The following is a 20,536-nucleotide window of genomic DNA, read 5'->3' on the forward strand; positions in this document are numbered from 1 at the left end:
CCTGTAAGGGTTTTGGGAGCGAGCGCGCGCCGCCGGATACGTGCTCCTGCTCCCGCTCGGTCATGGACCCCCCCCCGCGCGTGTGCCCGGTGGACCCGATGTCCTCCGGTCACTCGCGATCGTCCGTGACAGCGGGAGAAAGGCAGGTGGCTAGTGTAAACAAAGCCGCCTGTCACTCTCCCCTGTGTAAGAATGGTGATCAAACGGTTCTACTATGTAGGACCGTTGATCACTGTTCTTACACATCAAGCCACAGTTAGAAACACGCCCCTAGGACACACTTAACCCCTACCTCTCCAATACAGTTAACTCCTTCACTGCCAGTGTCATTTTTACAGTAACAATGCATATGTATAGCACTGATTACTGTAGTAATGTCACTGGTAACCCCAAAAGTGTCAAAAATGTCAGTCAAGGGTCCAATTTGTCCGCCGCAATGTTGCAGTCCAGCATTTGCGCAAACTAATCAAAATATGCTTTTTGCGATTTTTTTTACCAAATATATGGTAAAAAAAAAAAATTGGCCTAAAATGTTAAAAAATTTAGATTTTTATATTTTTTTTGGGGAATTTCATATAAAAAAATGTGAAAATATTGTTATTTTTGCAAAATTTACGCTATTTTTTTGTTTATAGCGCATGATCAAAAAATCGCACAGGTGATCAAATACCACCAAAAGAAAGCTCTGTTTGTGGGGAAAAAAGGACGCCAAATTCGTTTAGGTACAGCATCGCATCACCGTGCAATTGTCCGTTAAAGTCACGCAGTGCCGAATCGCAAAATAGGCCCTGGTCAGGAAGGGGTTAAAATCGTCCAGGGCTTAAGTGGTTAAATGTCATTTCAGAGCTGTTACATTTTAGTAAATGTAAGCATCAGTCATAGTATCATATAAAGTGATTTTCAGTGTTTTTTCAGCTAAAGTCTCTGTGCAGTGGTTTGCGAATGACAGGCTCTCTTTAAACTCCAGTGCTTAGCAAGCTATTTTGAACAAATACAATCCCATTTATTACAGTCTTCTTCCTTTCCAAGTTAAGCACTTCTTTTAAAGTCTGTCAGGTTTTTTCTTTTGGTGGGGAACAGTTACAGACTGGGAGGCGTGACCAGAGTACTGAGTAGCAGCTCTCAGGCACATAACACAGCAACCTCAGAACAAAGATAGAGCCAGGCTGATCAGCTTTTGGGACCAGGCACATACACACATACACAAAGGAGAAACAGGAGAAAGAACAGCACAGACTGCTAACATGAGGTTAGTGATAAAAGTGCAGTGTGCCAACTTATTATACTGGAAAATTTATGAATTCAGAACTTCAAGATACTTTTTGATGTTGCCTGGCTGCTAGTGGAAGCTAACACAGCTGGTATTGGGAAACTGTTACATTATTAACTGGGACTTAAATGCTAGTTTGCTCACATTGCTCTAGTGTAGTCTTTTATGTGTCGTGGCCAACTGTCACAAGTGCAATAAGCAGGGTAAAGCAATAATTCTGATTATTTTTAATGAAATTAAAAGTAATGTGTTCCAATTTTGCTTAAATTGGAAGGTAAAGATAATGATGACCATAATATCTATCTATCTATCTATCTATCTATCTATCTATCTATCTATCTATCTATCTATCTATCTATCTATCTATCTATCTATCTATCTATCTATCTATCTATCTATCTATCTATCTATATATATATATATATATATATATATATATATATATATATATATATATATATATATATATATATATATAATACTGTTTGATGACAATATGACTCAAAACCATTTAGACAGGACTTTTGATCATAAATTTTCTTTAAAAAAAAAACAAAAGTAGTGCAAAATCCAAAGTGCTCAGAACAGAAACCAGTCAGTTTCTTAAGTTAGGTGGCTGAATTATTATTGGAGCATTCTTGATAAAATAGTTTACAGATTGCTCTTTATCTTACTAAACAAGCCTAAATTTGGTCAATCAATGTTACCAATTTATTTAACTTGAATTCAAATGTTTATTAACAGCATTCAAAGAATAACATTAATCATAAATAATGACACAATTTATTAAGACTCAATGCCAGTCTTAAAAAATCTAGCCAATATGGGTAAGTGCTCTATGCAGTTTTGTGACAGTAAGTATGCTAACGATGCTAATCATAAGACTCCTGTCCCACAATTTCCTATCCAGTAGTGTCATATAGGATAAATGTTACAGATAGATAACAAAGTAACAAACAAGTTATATGGGTAAGTGTCGGTTCACACTATGGCGACACGACTTCAGGGCAACTTAATGAAGTCGCCGTGCACCGCGACTTCGGCACGGCTTGCACCGACTTCACATAATGGAAGTCAATGCAAGTCGCTCCGACTTCGCTCAAAAGTAGTGCAGGAACCTTTTTTTAAGTCGGAGCGACTTGAGTTGCTCCTATTAGAACGGTTCCAATTGCACAGAATGGAGCACGACTTGTCAGGCGACCAAGTCGCCTAACAAGTCGGAACAGTGTGAACCGGCACTTAGTGCTCTATGTCATTTTGTAACAGTAAGTATGCTAACGATGCTAATCATCCTAAGTAAGACTCCTGTCCCCCCAATTTCCCATCCAGTAGTGTCATATAGGATAAACATTACGGATAGATAACAAAGTACCAAGCAAGTTATACATTTTGAAAAAAAATATATTAAAAAAAAAAGTTGTGTTATATATACCGATACAAAAACCATTTTATAAAATGCTTGTAGTAGGGGAATTTTTGCTACAACCATATCTTGATTTCCCTATGTATTTCATGCAGTGATAAACATTTGTTAATGCACAATGGCCCAAAGTCCCAATTTTCAGCTAGCTGATATAAGGTTGTGGAGTTGTTGTGCAATGAAGTGTACTTGTCTCTTAGTGTACAGCAGCATATCGCACCAGCAAACAATAAGGAGGAGGCATTACCAATAGAGACAAATCAGGTTGTAGTTACTATCTCTATAGTATTGATTTGAGTACTGGAATGGTAATACATACCTTTACTTTTTGTTTAAGGTGGTATTAAACCCAAAACCAAAAATGTAATATATTACAGCTTACCAGTCATTAATTTTCTTTTTTCCCTCTATTTTCACCTGGTTATCTGGCCAGTAACACACCTCCTGTATTAGAGTGCCCCCATTCTGGATGAATGAGCACAGGGGAACTTTTGGACAGCAGCATTGTCAGTATGGCGGTAGGGGAATGTTGGTTGGACTAGTAGAATAAAGCTAGGTACACACTATCATTTTATTTTTTCATTCAACCCAGCAGGCTGAACTAAAAAACTGAGGACCTTGCTGAACTAACAATCTGATGTTAATATAGCGATCTTCCCACTGACCTATTGTGTTCTGACAGGGGTACTGCCCCCCTATCAGAAAACACCAGTTATATTGCTGATAGGATGCTGATCGTCAGATGTTCAGTGATGCCCCTTCAACAGAAGTCGGACAGGCTGCCGTACACACGGGCCGAATGTTGGCCGGTTTCTGATATTTGGCCCATGTTTACGGGGCTTGAGGTACACTTACAAATTGAAACCTAACTCCATCTAATACTTTATAAGCAATCACAGGAAACCATTTTGTTCCTTTTGGAATAATGGTTTTACATAAATAAATAAAAGCTGACCATTGTAAGCACCCCTGCTGATAGCAAATTGTTTGTCACAACCTTCCAACTTGCAAAACAGCTTGTTCTGTTGAAAAAAAAACAGACTTACTGCCCAGATCAGCATGTGAAAATAAAGTAAAGATAGCCTAAAAAGAGAGAACGAATGCAGCCATCACATCTAAGAATTAGTAGGCTGCAATATAATAAATGATTGCTTTTAGGTTTAATTCCACTTTGTTTTTTATACCTTTGGCGGGTTCTGTTAAATACATTGTTTTTTTATAAGCACTGTTTTCTAGTTTAATAATAACCCAAGGGTCATTGGGTATAATTCTCTGCAATTAAAATTTAGCATGTTTAAAAAAATACATTAGATAACTTTGGTGAAAACCATATGTCAAAATGCCAATGGATCCGTAGACATAAGCAGCTAACAGTATATCCATATTCTAAACTCCCTTTTAAAAGATCAACTTAGCCTCACTCCTTTCCATCTCTGTAGCCTCACTGTTGGCCCTTTAATGGGACGGGCAGGGCTACTGAGTAGTACGTCCTTGAGATCTGCTTAAAGAGAGGAATACCAATCATTGGAGGTCCTGGATAGGGGTGGCTATCATCTCTGATTGAAATGTGAACAAGAAGATACCCCCTAGAGGTGGGATTATTAAGGTGACCACTATCCAAATATAATAAAAATAACGTTTATTGGAACATCATAAAAGATAATAAATATATATATATATACATACAAAATGGCAATGCACAATCATGCGACTACAGCTGCATCAGACAAAAAAATGGCCAAGTAAAAATCTGAATACATAAATATTACAAGTGAATGATGCAGGGAGTAGTAGGTTTTCCTCAGATGCCCCTTGAGATCTGCTTATAACTTCAGCTGCCTGTGACTGGGTTCATAGATCACTCTTGACACAAATGGTAAAAAAAGAAGGTAGCTTATGCTTATCCAATCCTTTTATCATTCCTAGAGAAAGCTGGGAAGAAAAGTCTAGTCTATACATAGAGCTATAGAATTTGAAGGCCATTTTACATTGGATGCCTACACATCTGGCTAGCCTTTCAGATTTGCAAACAATGAGTGACAGAGCAATGCAATGTAAAAGTGGCCAATGGAATAAGGGGGAGGAGAAATGTGGTCACATCAATCAGCTAATGTAAAAATCTGGCTGCTTCAAAGCCAAACTCAGAGTTTCATCAGAAAACATTTTTTTTCTGTGTAGACAGAAGAGGTCAAAGAGTAAGGCTTCACACACACTAGACATGTTTGCTATCTCTCTTAGATGCCTTTCCTACTGGCAGTGGTGTTTTGGCAAAAAAAAAAAAAAGGGTTGGCGCTTGTAACTCATTTAGGCATGTTTAGGCACATCAAGCGTTTGGCCATTAATTCTTTTCATTTCTCAGAATAATAATGTATTCCGGCTATTGAAATGGATTGACACTCAAGCACTTGATGTGCCTAGTGTTAATGCGCATTTAGACGCATTTACATGCTTCAAGTGTTTTAGACGCACTGGCTGTGCGGGTTTTTTTCTGCCGCTAAATGCCCCTACCTTTCAACTCCTTTTAACACATTTGTGTGTAATGGTACATAGGCTAACATGCAGGGGCATTTAGAAGCAGGAAAAAAATATCAGACGCCCCTAAAAATGTGTACATGAGGCCTATAAATGCATCAGAAATAAACAAATACAATAATAATATCCCAAGAATTAAATGAAATTGAGCTGAGCAAATCATTGTTTTGGAATTGTTTCCTAAAAGGTATAAGTGGGATTACTGAAATAAAAAGAAAATATTAATGTAAATAAGGAGTGGAAAACCCCTTTCTGAGCGAAATCCTACAACGGAAATCCTCCCTGTACAGTCCTGCTTTGCTGCCAATGGAGCTCCACTCTGGTGGCCCAGGGTGCTAAGTAATTGTTGGCTTACCTAAACTGTAGTGAAAACTGATACAGTGCCTGTAACAGAAAACCAATTCTTTGCAATAGTAATGTTTACAATTATGTTCAAAATAGTTTCATTTATGATTTTATTTTCCAAAAAATAATATTTTGTGTTTATATGACAAAGGAAGCATTTATTAACCACTTGCTGACCATATAATATAGATATCCAGTGGCAAGGGCAGTTTGGCTGCAACAGATCACGTACTGGGTACATGATCTGACATTTTTGGGTGCACTCCACCTCTTATCCCGCCTAGCATTCTCCAGAGTGGTGCCAGCAGCAGGAAAGAAGAGATCTTAAGGTCAGTGTGAAGCAATACACTGGGCATAATAGTATAGAGCTGCTTTCACACTGATGTGCTGTGGTTTACCCACACTGTGGGTGCAGTGCAGCATATCTGCAGCCTTCCTGTGGGTTTTCTGCACTTAGCCATAGACTCCTATTATATCCTGAGGGTTTGATGCGCTCTCTGAAAGTGCATCAAAACTCCTGAATGCAAGAGTTTTGTTGCACTTTCAAAAAGTGCACCACACCTGCAGGATATAATAGATGTTTATGGCAAAGTGCAGCTAACACAGGAAAGCTGCAGATGCACTGCGCTGCACTCGCGTGCAGGCAAACTGCAGCACATCAGTGTGAAGGTTGACTTATAGCGGGCTCAGAACAGTAAGAGTTCATTTACATTTGTAGTTTGACACAATAGTACGGCAATCTGAGGTTTAAATCAGGTGTGAGGTGCCGACACTGGGCCACACTGTGCCCGGTGATGTTTGGCTTTTCCCAAGTTGTTCAGGTAGATCTCCATCTCTTTAAGGTTGCCTACCCATGCCTTAAATATATACGAGGGCACCCCTGTCAATGTTTTTTGGTTTGTAAACTGTCACTGTATATTTACAGCTTGCTCTGTTATGGGAAGTGGAAAAATAATGGATCCACTTGGTAATAAAAATACATTACATGATCGGCCAAAACTGTGCTGGTAATGCTTTTGACAGATTGCATTATATATATATATATATATATATATATATATATATATATATATATATATATATATATATTTTTTTTTTTTTTTAAATTTGTCGATAGTTCAATTTTAATTCCTATATTAAGTATTCTTTGGGACTCGTGAACTACACCTCACCACAACTGCTTATGAGTTTCCAATTTGCCACATAAAATAATGTCTAGATCTAATTGCAGACAGTATGGAAATAATGATAGATTTTATTATTTTATTATTTTCATACACAAGGTTCATAGGGGGGTGGATAGGAACAGATGGTGACCATTATACTTGTTTGGGTAACCAGGTGGTACATAATATATGCTGTAATCTCTGTCTGTGCCAGTTACCATGGAAAGTAAAATATAAAGCAGAGAAACATAAATAATAAGAATAGGATTCACCTATAAAAGTATACAAATGGCATTTAACAAAAGTAGCCACAAAAGTATTATTCTGCCAAAGAAAAATGTAAGAATTAAACAAAACATCACAATTCTTTTTTAGTTTGGAGAGCTTTATATTTCAGTGGTTATCCATAGTTACTTTTATAACGGTGATTATATTTGGAAGCAGTCATTTAAAGCCCTCATTCACAAATGTTTACTGTCCAGACCAATTTATCCTGTGTTTCAATGTACATGCAATTTACATGTACTGTATGTAGACACATTCAGATTATCTACTCTGTTCTTTGACACACAGATTTCTTTGTTTTTTTCTAAATGTAGCTAAGCTAAGTGCCCCTGAATGCATGTATACACACAATGTAAATTATACTATTAAATTGTATTACATGCATTTATAGGTGTTATATATATATATATATAAAATCACATTGCGTGTGAATGAGGCCTAACAAAAAACATGCTCAGGAATTATGAGCTAAAATATTTATATTATTTACTGGATGTAGCTGTGCTAGAATTTATTTATTTTTTTTTTGTCAGGATAAAAACTAGTGACATATTTGGATGCAATAGACATAAACACCAAGAAAACCATATACAGCATTTGCCAAGGATTAGCAGCTACTAAAGATCACAGTAACAAGTCAAACATGTCTACCTAATCCCAAGTGAGGTGATGATTTTATTAGGTACATTTTTATAGGCGACCACCACTATTTTCATTTTCATAGGCGACCACCAACACTTCTCCATAAATTCACACATAAAAATGTGGATTCAGGCATTTCTAGTTCAATAAACAAAGTGCAGGCATACCTATAATACATTTTTATATCTTTGTCCATCTGACACCATCATATGATGTGGCTGCCACTGTAAACCACTAAGATAGAAAGCATAGGGGTTGATATACTATATGAGTAAAGGCTGTTCACTTGGCAGTGACTGCTCATTGTGTTTAGTAAAGCAGGTCAACCTGTGTTCAATAAACCAGCCATTTCCCAGAAAACTTGTTTTATTTATAGTGAACGCAAGTTCAAATACTTTACTAAACTTACATTTGATAGGTGAACAGCCTCTACTCCATTAGCAAATTAACCCTTTATGTCATTTTGAGAAACAATACACACGAGGGTTGATTTACTAACAGCAAATAGGCTGCTCGCCTTGCAAGTAAAGTTTTGCTTTGCAAGGTAAATTTCTCCAGAGCTTACCAAATGAGGTGAAGCTCTGCTGACTTCCATCAACCCAACATGTGCAAGCAAAAATTCTGTTTTTTTTTTTTTTTTTTTATTTTCCTTACACATCAACTCCATAATGCACATCTTTAGATGTATATAACATCAACATGTCAGAAATTCTTTTAAAAAATATCCAAAAACTTTTGTATAAAATACTGACACCCTTGTGTCAGTATTTTGTTGAATCACCTTTGCTTTAATTACAGCCATTAGCCTATTGGGATATGTCTCTACTAACTTTGCACATCTAGACTTTGCAATATTTGCACACTCTTCTTTGCAAGGGTAATCTGTTTAGTTCAATTTGATGGTGACCGTTTGTGGACTGCAGTCTTCAAGTCATTCTACAGATGTTCAATGGGGTCTGATGTAAGTCTGGGCTCTGACTAGGCCATCCAAGGACATTCACCTTTTTCTCCTTCAACCACTGTCATTTTTGCTGTGTGCTTTGGGTCATTGTCATGTTGGAAGGTAAACCACCTTCCCATTGACAACTTTCTGGCAGAGGGCAGCAGATTTTCCTCACGAATATAATGGTATTCTGCCCTATTCAATTTTCCTTCTATCGTGACAAGTGCTCCAGTCCCTGCTGCAGAGAAAGACACCCATAACATGATATTGCCACCCTCATGATTTAGTGCAGGAATTGTGTTGTTATTTAAATGGTGAGCTGTATTGGGTTTCCGCCACACATACCATTTGACGCTGAGGCCAAATAATTCAATTTTAGTTTTATTTGACCATAACACCTTTTTCCATGTGGCCTCAGAATCTTCAAGATTCCTTTTGGTAAAGCTTAGTTGTGATTGCATGTGGCCTTTTTTTGAGGAGTGGCTTTTTTCTTGCAACCCTCCCATACAAGTCACATTTGTGGAGAGTTTGTGATATTGTTGCACACAAGTTATTTATTTATTTCAAGTATTTATATAGCTCTGTCAATTTACGAAGCGCTTTACATATACATTGTACATTCACATCAGTCCCTGCCCTCAAGGAGCTTACAATCTAAGGTCCCTAACTCACATACATACACAGTAGGGCCAATTTTTTTATACAGAATTCATTTAACCTACCAGCATGTCTTTGGAGTGTTGGAGGAAACCGGAGTACCCGGAGGAAACACACGCAGGCACATGGAGAACTTGCTAACCACTACCCCACTGTGCCGCCCAATGACCATTCTTTGTCATAAATTCCTGCAACTGTTTCAGAGTTGCTGTAGGACTCTTGGTAGCCTCTCTGACCAGTTTCCTGCTTGCTCTTTTATCCAGTTTGGAGCGACGTCCTGATCCAGGGAGGGTCTGTGTTGTACCAAATATCTTCCAGTTCCCAATAATAGACTTAACTGTAATTCTAGGAATTAATAAAGCCTTTGATTTTTTTTTTTTTATCCATCTCCTGACTTATGCATGTCAACAATTTTATCCTGGAGATATTTTGACAGTACCTTTCCACCCATAGTTAATTGTTTGCTTCAGTTGCACTACCAGGGACTGAAATGCTCCATGAAAGCTCTTTTCATGCAGAGCTAATCAGAATGACCACAACTGGTCACAGTGGAAAGTCAAATAGCTTTGTGTGGCATTGAAAATGTGATCAGCTCCACCTGATTAGGTTTACAAGTAATTTTTAGGAGGGGGGATGATCCTTTTTCAAAATCAGGGATTTTGTTTTTCAGGTTTTTTTTTTTTTGTTTTTCTTTCTGACATGTTGGTGTTATATCTTTCACTAAGTCCCGGTTCACACTAGGGCGACCTGTGAGGCGACCTGGTTGCCTCACAGGTCGCCTCCCATAGGGAAGCTGCGGACCCGTTCTAATAGGAGCGACACAAGTCGCTCCGACCTAGAAAAAGGGTCTGGAGCTTCTTTGGGGCGACCAGGAGGCGACCGCCATAGACTTCAATGTTATGAAGTCCGTGGCAGCCGCTCCGAGGTGAACGTAGTAGCGTCGCCCCTATGTGAACGAAGTAGCGTCGCCTCTATGTGAACGGGGCCTTAGATGTTATAAGTTGCACTGAAAAAATACAGCTGGATAAAGAAAAACATGTCTGTTTTCTTTTCAGGCTGAGAAAGCAACAAAATGTGATTATTTTAAAGGGGGGTAATTCTTTTCTACACCCAGTTTATATATTTAGATATACAGTATAGCAATAGTTTATGGGCTTTGTGAATAAAATAGCTATTTTCATCCTAGCCTGTGTCATTGTAAGAAGTTATAACATTTGTATTTAGTTCTGACCAGGAGGATCCTCTACCTTCTAATATTACTCTTGTATATAAGTAGGATTCACATGCTCCTTTTACAAGCACAGAAGAAATATACTAAGGGGCTGATTTACTAAAACTGGAGAGTGCAAAATCTGGTGCAGCTGTGCATGGTAGTTAATCAGTTTCTAACCACAGCTTGTTCAATTAAGCTTTTACAAAAAAAAAAAACCCTGATGGCTGATTGGTTTCTATACAGAGCTGCACCTGGTTTTCTACTCTACAGTTTTAGTAAATCAACCCCTAAGGCTGGCCATACATTATACAATTTTCTTACAATTTTCTATACAATTTTCTTTAGATTTACCTTCAACTATGTAGTACAAAGGCCTGCCTTATAGGATACAATTGAAAGTGTTGTTTTTGTTTTGACCTCATATTAGATGGATTTTGGTAAATCTAACAGAAAATTATACAAGAAAATTGAACATGTATGGCCAGCCTTAGTCCAAGAGAATCTCATTTGTGCACAGGGGGCTGAGGTCACAACTCAGAACCGAAACAAGCCCATTGAGCTGGGTGCTTCTGAACACCTTGTGCCGACATGATTTCAACCACTGCCCACTGCTTCAAACTGCCCCAATCACAGACTGAAATTTTAAATAGACGCAACAGCGTTGGTTTACTAAAAGCAAATAGGCTGTTCACATTGAAAGAGAAGCTGCACTGCACAAGAGCTTAGCGAATGGGGTGAAGTTTCACTTTGCAAAGAATACACAATCAAGTGCACAGAAAATACAAAAAAAACTGTATTTTTTCTTGTACATGACTGGATGATGGAATTCAGCAGAGCTTCCCCTCATTCACAAAGCTTTGGGAAAAATTTCCTTTAACCTCCCTGGCGGTATGATTGTTTCCGATTGTAGGTGCTGAAAGCGGTACCATTATTTTGCTAGTAATTCTTAAGAATTACTAACAATAAGAATTTTTATAACATCTCGGGTATGATAAAGTTTGAAACATAAAATCATAAATTATAATAAATAACTATCAGTAAGTTAAAGTATATATAAATATATATATACACGTGTATATCTATCTATCTATCTATCTATCTATCTATCTATCTATCTATCTATCTATCTATCTATCTATCTATCTATCTATCTATCTATCTATCTATCTATCTATCTATCTATCTATCTATCTATCTATCTATCTATCTATCTATCTATCTATATATATATATACATTTTTTTATATATATATATATATATATATATATATATATATATATATATATATATATATATATATATAAAGTACAGTAAAACTTCAGGAAAGGGCACTGGGGGGCAAACTAATGTCAATTTATTTTATTTAGTAATGTAATCTAATAGGATTACAATGTATCAGTGTGTTTGTGTGTTTTACTATTTAAATTTGCCGCCAGTTCCACCCCCCCTGCGACGTGACGCTCGCAGGAGACGGAAGCCGGGGCTCACAGCATCAGGCGGAAGATCCAGCCGCCGTATGCTGCAGGGACACATCGCAGGATCCCGAGGACAAGGTAAGTAACCTCTACCAGGATCCAGCGATGCTCCCTGGCGGTACCCTGAGTGTGGCTCGGGGTTACCGCTAATGGCACTGAAATTCCACCCCGAGCCACACTCGGGAATACCGCCAAGGAGGTTAAAAGTACAACTTCCCTTGCAAAGTGAACAGCCTATTTGTAATAAATCAATGCCAATATCACTAGTACACATGAGCATAGCCACTGTCCTTGATATAACTAAACTCTCCTATACCAGGTCTGTAAGCCCTATTCCATGAGATCCAGCATTTGTCATATTGGTAAAAAGCTCTTATAACTTTTTTTCTCTCAAAGAAAATTAGGGATATTATTTGGGGGATTGCTTAATTTGCTATGCATTATAAAACGCATTCAATAAGAATTATTTGCATAACTGTGTGAAGTTTAATTAAAGTGAGCTAACAAATTGTTTTCTTTATTTATAGTTGAATGCCATATATTTTAATAAAATAAAGAGCTGGGGACTGTCATGTATTACATTTTACAGCACAGCACCATTTATATTTAATCTTCCAAGCAAAGCTCAAAACATTTGAGAAATGTTCTCATTTTTACATATTTAATAATGCAAAAATACAAACTCTTGAAAATAAAAAAAACAATAAATAGTAAAACAGTGGCGTGCATCAAACTTTATCGTACCCACTGTCAGTTTTCTAAAATGTATAATTTTGTTTTCTACTAGCTTCTAATTGTCTAGGTCTCTTCTGTTACAAACAAATGTAAATGTAAATCACTTGACTTATTCCTAAGACTTCGCTGAATAGGCTAATTTGCATAAGAATTATAAGCAGGAAGATTGACATTAGCGCACAAAATGAAAATCATTCTTGCAAGTGTCTTGAGTTAAAGAAAAAATCTTTGAAATGCAAAATGCTGCAGTAATCAAATCATCCTCTTAGAAACACAGACCAACAAACACTCTAAAGCTCCTGTCCCACGTTTATTTTCTTGGAACTTGATAAATCAGTAACATCTTCTATTGAGGCAATATATATGAATAATCTGCTGCTTAACCGCAAAAACTAACTCAGACTAACATTAGTCAATATTCATTGTAGAATTCATTAATATTTACCGCTTCTCGACCACCCGCCACAGATTTACTGTGGCAGGGTGGCTCCCCTGCGCGAACCGACGTAGGTCTATGTCAGTCACGCGTTAGAAACTAGGGGCAAACGTGCACCACCAGCGGCGCGCTCTCGCCCCCACTCGACAGCGGGGAGGCCGATCCATGGGTGAGGCGGCTCCGATTGCTGTCCGAGACCCGCGATCACTCCCCACTGAGAGAGAAGGACAGTCAGCTGTTGTAAACACAGCTGACCGTCCTTTTCCCTGCAATGACCATAGAGGCCATGTGATCCTTCTATTTAGGATCATATGTCTCTATGGTCATTTCACAGGCCACACCCCCCCCCCACAGTTAGAATCACTCCCCTAGGCTTACATTTAACCCCTTGATCACCCACAGGGTTAACCCCTTCCCTGCCAGTGTCATTATTACAGTAACAGTGCATATTTTTAGCAGTGATTATTGCAGTAATGTCACTGGTACCCCCAAAAGTGTCAAACATGTCAGTTAGGGGTCCGATCTGTCCGCTGCAATGTTGCAGTCCCGCAAAAAATCGCAGATCACCGCCATTAAGTGAACAAAAAAAACTATAAAAATTACATAAATCTTTCCCGTAGTAAGTAGACGCGATAACTTTTGTGCAAACCGATCAAAATGCGCTTATTGCTATTTTTTTAGGCCTAAAATGTTTAAAAAAATTTGATTTTTAATTTTTTTTTTCAGAATGTCATATAGCAGAATGTGAAAACTTTTTTTTTTTCAAAATTGTTGCTCGTTTTTTTCATTATAGCGCAAAAAATAAAAATCTCACAGGTGATCAAATACCACCAAAAGAAAGCTCTATTTGTGTGAAAAAAAGAACATCAATTTTATTTGGGTACAGCGTCACACGACCGCGCAATTGTCTGTTAAAGTAATGCAGTGCCGAATCGCAAAATAGGGCCTGGTCATTAAGAGGAAAAATCCTTGCAGTCTTAAAGTGGTTAATGGCATGCCTTTACTGACTTTTTTTATTCAATATAACATGAAGTCAGCAAAAGAGAGAAGGAAATTCTGAGTAGCACATGTGCTTGTTTTTTTTTTTTAAACCATGCATTTAAAGTACTTATAAAGGCTTGCACATTTTTACTGGAAATACATCTATTAACTATATGAATTAATTATATATCATTTTTTTTTATTTAACTATTACCACAATTCACTAACTGTTGTTATGTCTGTTATCATCCTTTCTTGCTTTGCTTCATCTACACTTCCTTTCGACAGAGCGCAATCCCAACTAAGGTTTTGGGACTTCATGTCCCATCATGCTTTTCACTCGTGCATACGCACTGCTTCACTGTGATAGCTGTGGTTGTGAGAATGAGCAGACTCTCGTCCATAGCTGAGGAATGTTATGCCTAACAGGCATGACCTTTAACACCTAATAGGCAGGAGGTGTAACATCTTGTGATGCAGGGGGACACAGGCAGCAGTAGGGTGCCAAAATGGAGTCCTACCACCGTGAGCACGCACGCACAGCTGGCCCCATGGGATTGGCACTGAATAGGGGGCACTCCACAGAGGAGGTAAGCAGAAGAACCACATTTAAAGCCAGAGATAGAAAATAAAGAAAGATCTACTAAACAGCAAATTGGGCTTTATGACTAAGGTTAGTGTTGAAGAACATTAGATTACATTAATATATGAGGGTTTATTATCATTTATAATATATTACATTCTTACTGTATATATGCATTATATAATTAAATGTATAGCTGCTGCATGTTATTTTTGGGAAAAATGACAAAGGCACCATACTTTGGGCCCAATTACATTTAACACAGCAAGATAAAATTTTACAACCCTAACAGTTTAATATGTAAGTACCAATTTACCTTTAAATGGAACTTGTAGTAAGATAATATGGCTATCATTGTTAACCTCTCTTTATCAAAATGCCAATTGCATGTCTGTGACATTGATCCAATGGCTTTAATACTTTCTAAGTCACAAATTTACAGATTCAGTGTGCTGATTTTGCTGTGACTTTTTTAAACGTCCATGTTTTTCCAGGTTAGTGACTTACTAATTAATAAATCCAGAAAAAGCCAGGCAACTAGTCATCCTACAGGGAACTCAGTAATGGTAGCTCCTGGATTGGACTCAGTGCAGGTTTTCTTTAACCTCATCCTAATTAGGGATGATCGAACGGTTTGGGTCGACCATCGGTTCGACCCGAACATTGACTGTTCGAGGTTCGGCCAAATTCCGAAATTTTTGCTGAAAAAGTTCGGAATTCGGCAACCAGAACTGACCAAAATGCAATGGGACAGGAAATGGGCTTTAAAAGCCCGTGATTGGACCAGAACCATCAGTAAAAGCCAATTGAGGGGGCAGGAGAATGCTAGGAATGTGATTTGAGTGACTAGGGGGTCCAGAGGCCAATCACTAGTGAATACGCCCCCCAGTATATAAGATAGCCCCGCCAAATTCCTAGCATTGCAATACAATGACGTGCTTCAAAGTGTCATTTAGCAATTATTAGTGTGAGGAAAGGGATATCTAGTGTAGTTAGGGTACTATTTTCCACTATAGTTAGATTTAATCATCTAGTTTCTGTAGGGAAAGTGTTAAGTGTAAGGGGACCGTAGTGTAGTGTAGGGTTAACTGACTCTGACTGCTATGGCAGGGTGACAAAACCCTTCCATGTCAGGGTGACAGCTATAGAGAAAAGATCGTTTCTCTTAGAACACTTATGCTTTTTGCTGACATGTTTGGAGTCAGGCATGACATCTGAACTTCTGTGTAGGGGTATATATACACACACACACACATGTATGTATATATACACACTATGCTTGCGCTAATAAAATAATTGACAAGCATATGTCTCCGCTCCTATCACACCTATATATGTGTATATATACATATAAGTGTGTGTGTATATATACCCCTATGCAGAAGTTCAGATGCTTTGCCTGCCTCCAAAGACCCCAAAAAATGCCCAAAAAAACGCCCAAGTGTGTTATTGCAGGGGTTTTTTTGGGGCATTTTTTTAGGGTCTTTGGAGGCAGGCAAAACATCTGAACTTCTGTATAGGGGTATATATACACACACACTTATATGTATATATACACATACACATATATAGGTGTGAAAGTAGCAGAACACCATGCTTGCGCTAATGAAATAATTAACACCCATATGGCTTCTCTGCTATAACACCTATATGTGTGTATGTGTATAAATACATATAAGTGTGTGTGTATATATACCCGTATACAGAAGTTCAGATGTTTTGTCTGCCTCCAAAGACCCCAAAAAATGCCCAAAAAAAACACCTGCTGCAAAAAACACACCTGGGCATATTTGTAGCTGACGTTCTTTTGGGCATTTTTTTGGGGTCTTTGGAGGCAGGCAAAACATCTGAACTTCTGTATAGGGGTATATATACACACACACTTATATGTATTTATACACATACTCACATATAGGTGTTATAGCAGAGAAGCCATATGGGTGTTAATTATTTCATTAGCGCAAGCATAGTGTTCTGCTACTTTCACACCTATATATGTGTATGTGTATATATACATACATGTGTGTGTGTATATATACCCATACACAGAAGTTCTGATCTTATGCCTGCCTCCAAAGACGCCCAAAAAATGCCCAAAAAAACGCCAGCTACAAAACGCCCAGGTGTGTTTTTGCAGCAGGCGGTTTTTTTGGGCATTTTTTTGGGGTCTTTGGAGGCAGGAAAAATATCTGAACTTCTGTATAGGGGTATATATACACACACACTTATATGTATTTATACACATACACACATATAGGTGTTATAGCAGAGAAGCCATATGGGTGTTAATTATTTCATTAGCGCAAGCATAGTGTTCTGCTACTTTCACACCTATATATGTGTATGTGTATATATACATACATGTGTGTGTGTATATATACCCATACACAGAAGTTCTGATGTTATGCCTGCCTCCAAAGACGCCCAAAAAATGCCCAAAAAAATGCCAGCTACAAAAACGCCCAGGTGTGTTTTTGCAGCAGGCGTTTTTTTGGGCATTTTTTTGGGGTCTTTGGAGGCAGGCAAAACATCTGAACTTCTGTATAAGGGTATATATACACACACACACACGTATATGTATTTATACACATACACACATATAGGTGTTATAGCAGAGAAGCCATATGGGTGTTAATTATTTCATTAGCGCAAGCATAGTGTTCTGCTACTTTCACACCTATATATGTGTATGTGTATATATACATACATGTGTGTGTATATATACCCCCTACACAGAAGTTCTGATGTTATGCCTGCCTCCAAAGACCCCCCAAAAAATGCCCAAAAAAACGCTTGCTACAAAACCGGCAAGGTGTGAAAATAGTGGAGCCATATCCCTGTTCTATATTAATTCTAATACAAACAAACTTGTTTTTTTCTGGTTCTGGACATGCTACAGAGCTGAAACTTCACAGGTACACTTTTTAGAACCCCCAGACACTAAATCCAAAGAAATCTCATTTTTTTTTCAATAGTTTTTTCAATAATTGGCTCTCTATCAAAATGACAATTTTTAAGAACTTTTTTTGTGTGATTAATTGTCCCTGGGGCATGATCCAGAACCCTAGGCACTTTTTAGGGGCATTTATTGGGTTTTAGGGCTTCAAAATGGTGTTTTTTGATTCCAGAAGTTTGGGTCCCATTGATTTCAATGGGGTTCTGGAATCCAAACCGAACTTTCAGGAAATTCGGGTGTTCTGGTCGAACCAAACTTTTAAAAAGTTCGATCATCCCTAATCCTAATTTCAGACCATTACCTAATCCAACCCCAAAGCTTTCACAAAACTTACATCCAATCACAAAAACCAACTCATAACCAAATTTCTAAACCTCACTTCAACCCAAAACGTAACGGTTATTCAACGTATCACCTGAGCACAACACTAAAGTTAAGCTCACCACTAAAAGTGAACCTGTCAGCCATTTCAAGATATTACAAGTCTTGCGTAAGGAAAGCCATAGATTATGCAAATTTCTTTTGGTTGCAGGAAAAATAAAATGAATAAAAATAGATAAAACTTTTATAACTTTTGCGCAAACCAATTTACACTTATCAGAATTTTGTTTTACCAAAAATATGTAACAGAATACATATTGGCCTAAAATGATGAAGAAAAAGATGAAAATTATGAAGATTTATTTTTCAATATTGGTATTGGATATGTGTTATAGCAGAAAGTAAAGAATATTGTTCTTTTTTCAGAATTGTTGGTCTTTTTTTTGTTTATAGCACAAAAGATAAAAACCGCAGAGGTGGTTCAAATACCACCAAAAGAAAGCTCTATTTGTGGGAAAAAAGGACATCAATTTTATTGGGTACAGTGTTGTATGACCACGCAATTTTCAGTTAAAGTAACGCAGTGCCGCATCACAAAAATGGCCTAGTCTTAAAGGGGGGTAAATCTATCAGAGGGCAAGTGGTTAATAAACATTTTGGACGCTATTTGAAGTCCTACAGTGTGCTAATGATATATGCTTCAACCTTGTGTTAATACTGGTTCCCAGCCAGCTGTTGCGACAGCACCCATCTCTTATTAGCTTTTTGCAGGAACATGTGCAAAGGGAATATTTTACTCACCCTCTTTGGGGGGAATGATTTACTAAAGCACCATATACTTTTCATTACAAATATATATATATATATATATATATATATATATATATATATATATATATATATATATATATATATAAAAAATAAACTGATAAACTGCATGGGTCATGGTAAGGTCTAAAACTTCATGGCAATGAAGCATCCTGGCTCTGCTTACATATTTACCACACCTTCAGCCACAGTGCTACACACTACCAATTTAAATACCACAAATTATACATCTGTTACTTAATTATTTACTAGCTTCTCTTCTTTTTCAAATTATATTACAGAGATTGTAGGAAATGACTCTCTTAAATAAAGCCAGAAAGAAAGGAAATCCCAAGTAAGAGTCATCTTATAGGTTCTGATATAGAATGCAAGTTCATTTTCCACGTGATAGTCTTCAAAAGATAAAACATCGAATTTTTATACCATCTCCTGTTCAATTCTCCAACTTGTTCATTCCTGTCAGAATGATTTAACAAAAAACATCAACTTTTAGGACAGCTGAGTCCACAGACAGTGTTTGATGTTTTGTGTGCTGTGCTTGCCACGGATGTATTAGTGAGACATTTTACATAACTTTCAGACAGTGAAGATTATTCCTAGCACAATTGTAGTGAAACAGAGATCGACAATTTACCTTCAGTTTAATATATAAAGATATATTTCACCCACACAGCAAACTATGGTTTCTTTTCCTAGCTGCAGTATGAATCTTGCAGTCAATAAAATGGTTAAATATAATTTTTCTTCTTCCTTTTTTATTCTGGTCACGTGAAGGCTTCTGAATTAAATTTCAGTGGATTATTGAAAACACATTTGCAAAGAAAAGAACTCAAACTGTACTGTGCATTCTAGAAAATGCATGTATCTGAGAGTATCAAGCTTCCAAAACATGGGAGCTATTGTTCATCAATCTCATGTATTTTTTTTTCAATAAATTGAAATATAACCCTCTACATAGCAACCCAGCCCTGTATTCAGATTGAGACTTCATTCATCTTTATTGAGATCCACGTTTCACAAAAGAGGTCTCCCTTTTATTTAATTCTACTACCAACAAAATATGAGTTGATAAAAATACAAGTTTTAACCACTTAAGCCCCGGAAGATTTTACCCCCTTCCTGACCAGGGGGTATTTTGCGATTCGGCACTGCGTGACTTTAACGGACAATTGCGCGGTCGTGCAATGCTGTACCTAAACGAATTTGACGTCCTTTTTTTCCCACAAACAGAGCTTTCTTTTGGTGGTATTTGATCACCTGTGCGATTTTTTGATCATGCGCTATAAACAAAAAAAGAGCGTCAATTTTGCAAAAATAACAATATTTTTCACATTTTTTTATATGAAATTCCCCAAAAAAAATGTAAAAATCTAAATTTTTTAACATTTTCGGCCAATTTGTTTTATGCTACATATGTTTGGTAAAAAAAAATCGCAAAAAGCGTATTTTGATTGGTTTGCGCAAAAGTTATCGCGTTTACTAACAAAGGGAAAGATTTTTGTCATTTTTGTTGTTTTTTTTTTTAACGCGTAATGGCGGCGATCTGCAATTTTTTTTGCGGTACTGCGACATTGCGGCAGACAGATCGGACCCTTGACTGACATTTTTGACACTTTTGGGGTTACCAGTGACATTACTGCAGTAATCAGTGCTATACATATGCACTGTTACTGTAAAAATACACTGGATAGTGAAGGGGTTAACTTTATTTGAGAGGGAGGGGCTGTGTGTGTCCCTAGGGGCGTGA

The 20,536-nt window shown here is 37.4% G+C and overlaps 1 protein-coding gene across 2 annotated transcripts in view; it reads left to right on the plus strand.

Annotated features, from left to right (window-relative positions):
* The first annotated feature begins 1,074 nt into the window (after nucleotides 1-1,074).
* MASP1 (MBL associated serine protease 1) overlaps nucleotides 1,075-20,536 on the plus strand; it is a 175,087-nt gene continuing 155,625 nt past the window's right edge. Inside the window, exon 1 of one of the 2 annotated variants that reach the window (XM_082249634.1) lies at nucleotides 1,075-1,249. In XM_082249634.1, coding sequence (XP_082105760.1) covers nucleotides 1,245-1,249 — 5 coding nt within the window. In that variant the 5' untranslated portion in view covers nucleotides 1,075-1,244. The remainder of the gene's footprint in view (nucleotides 1,250-20,536) is intronic. The other variant, XM_082249635.1, reaches the window with a different exon arrangement.

The sequence above is a fragment of the Pelophylax lessonae genome (assembly GCF_965119305.1).
Source record: "Pelophylax lessonae genome assembly, chromosome: 3".
In the NCBI taxonomy this organism is placed as follows: domain Eukaryota; kingdom Metazoa; phylum Chordata; class Amphibia; order Anura; family Ranidae; genus Pelophylax; species Pelophylax lessonae.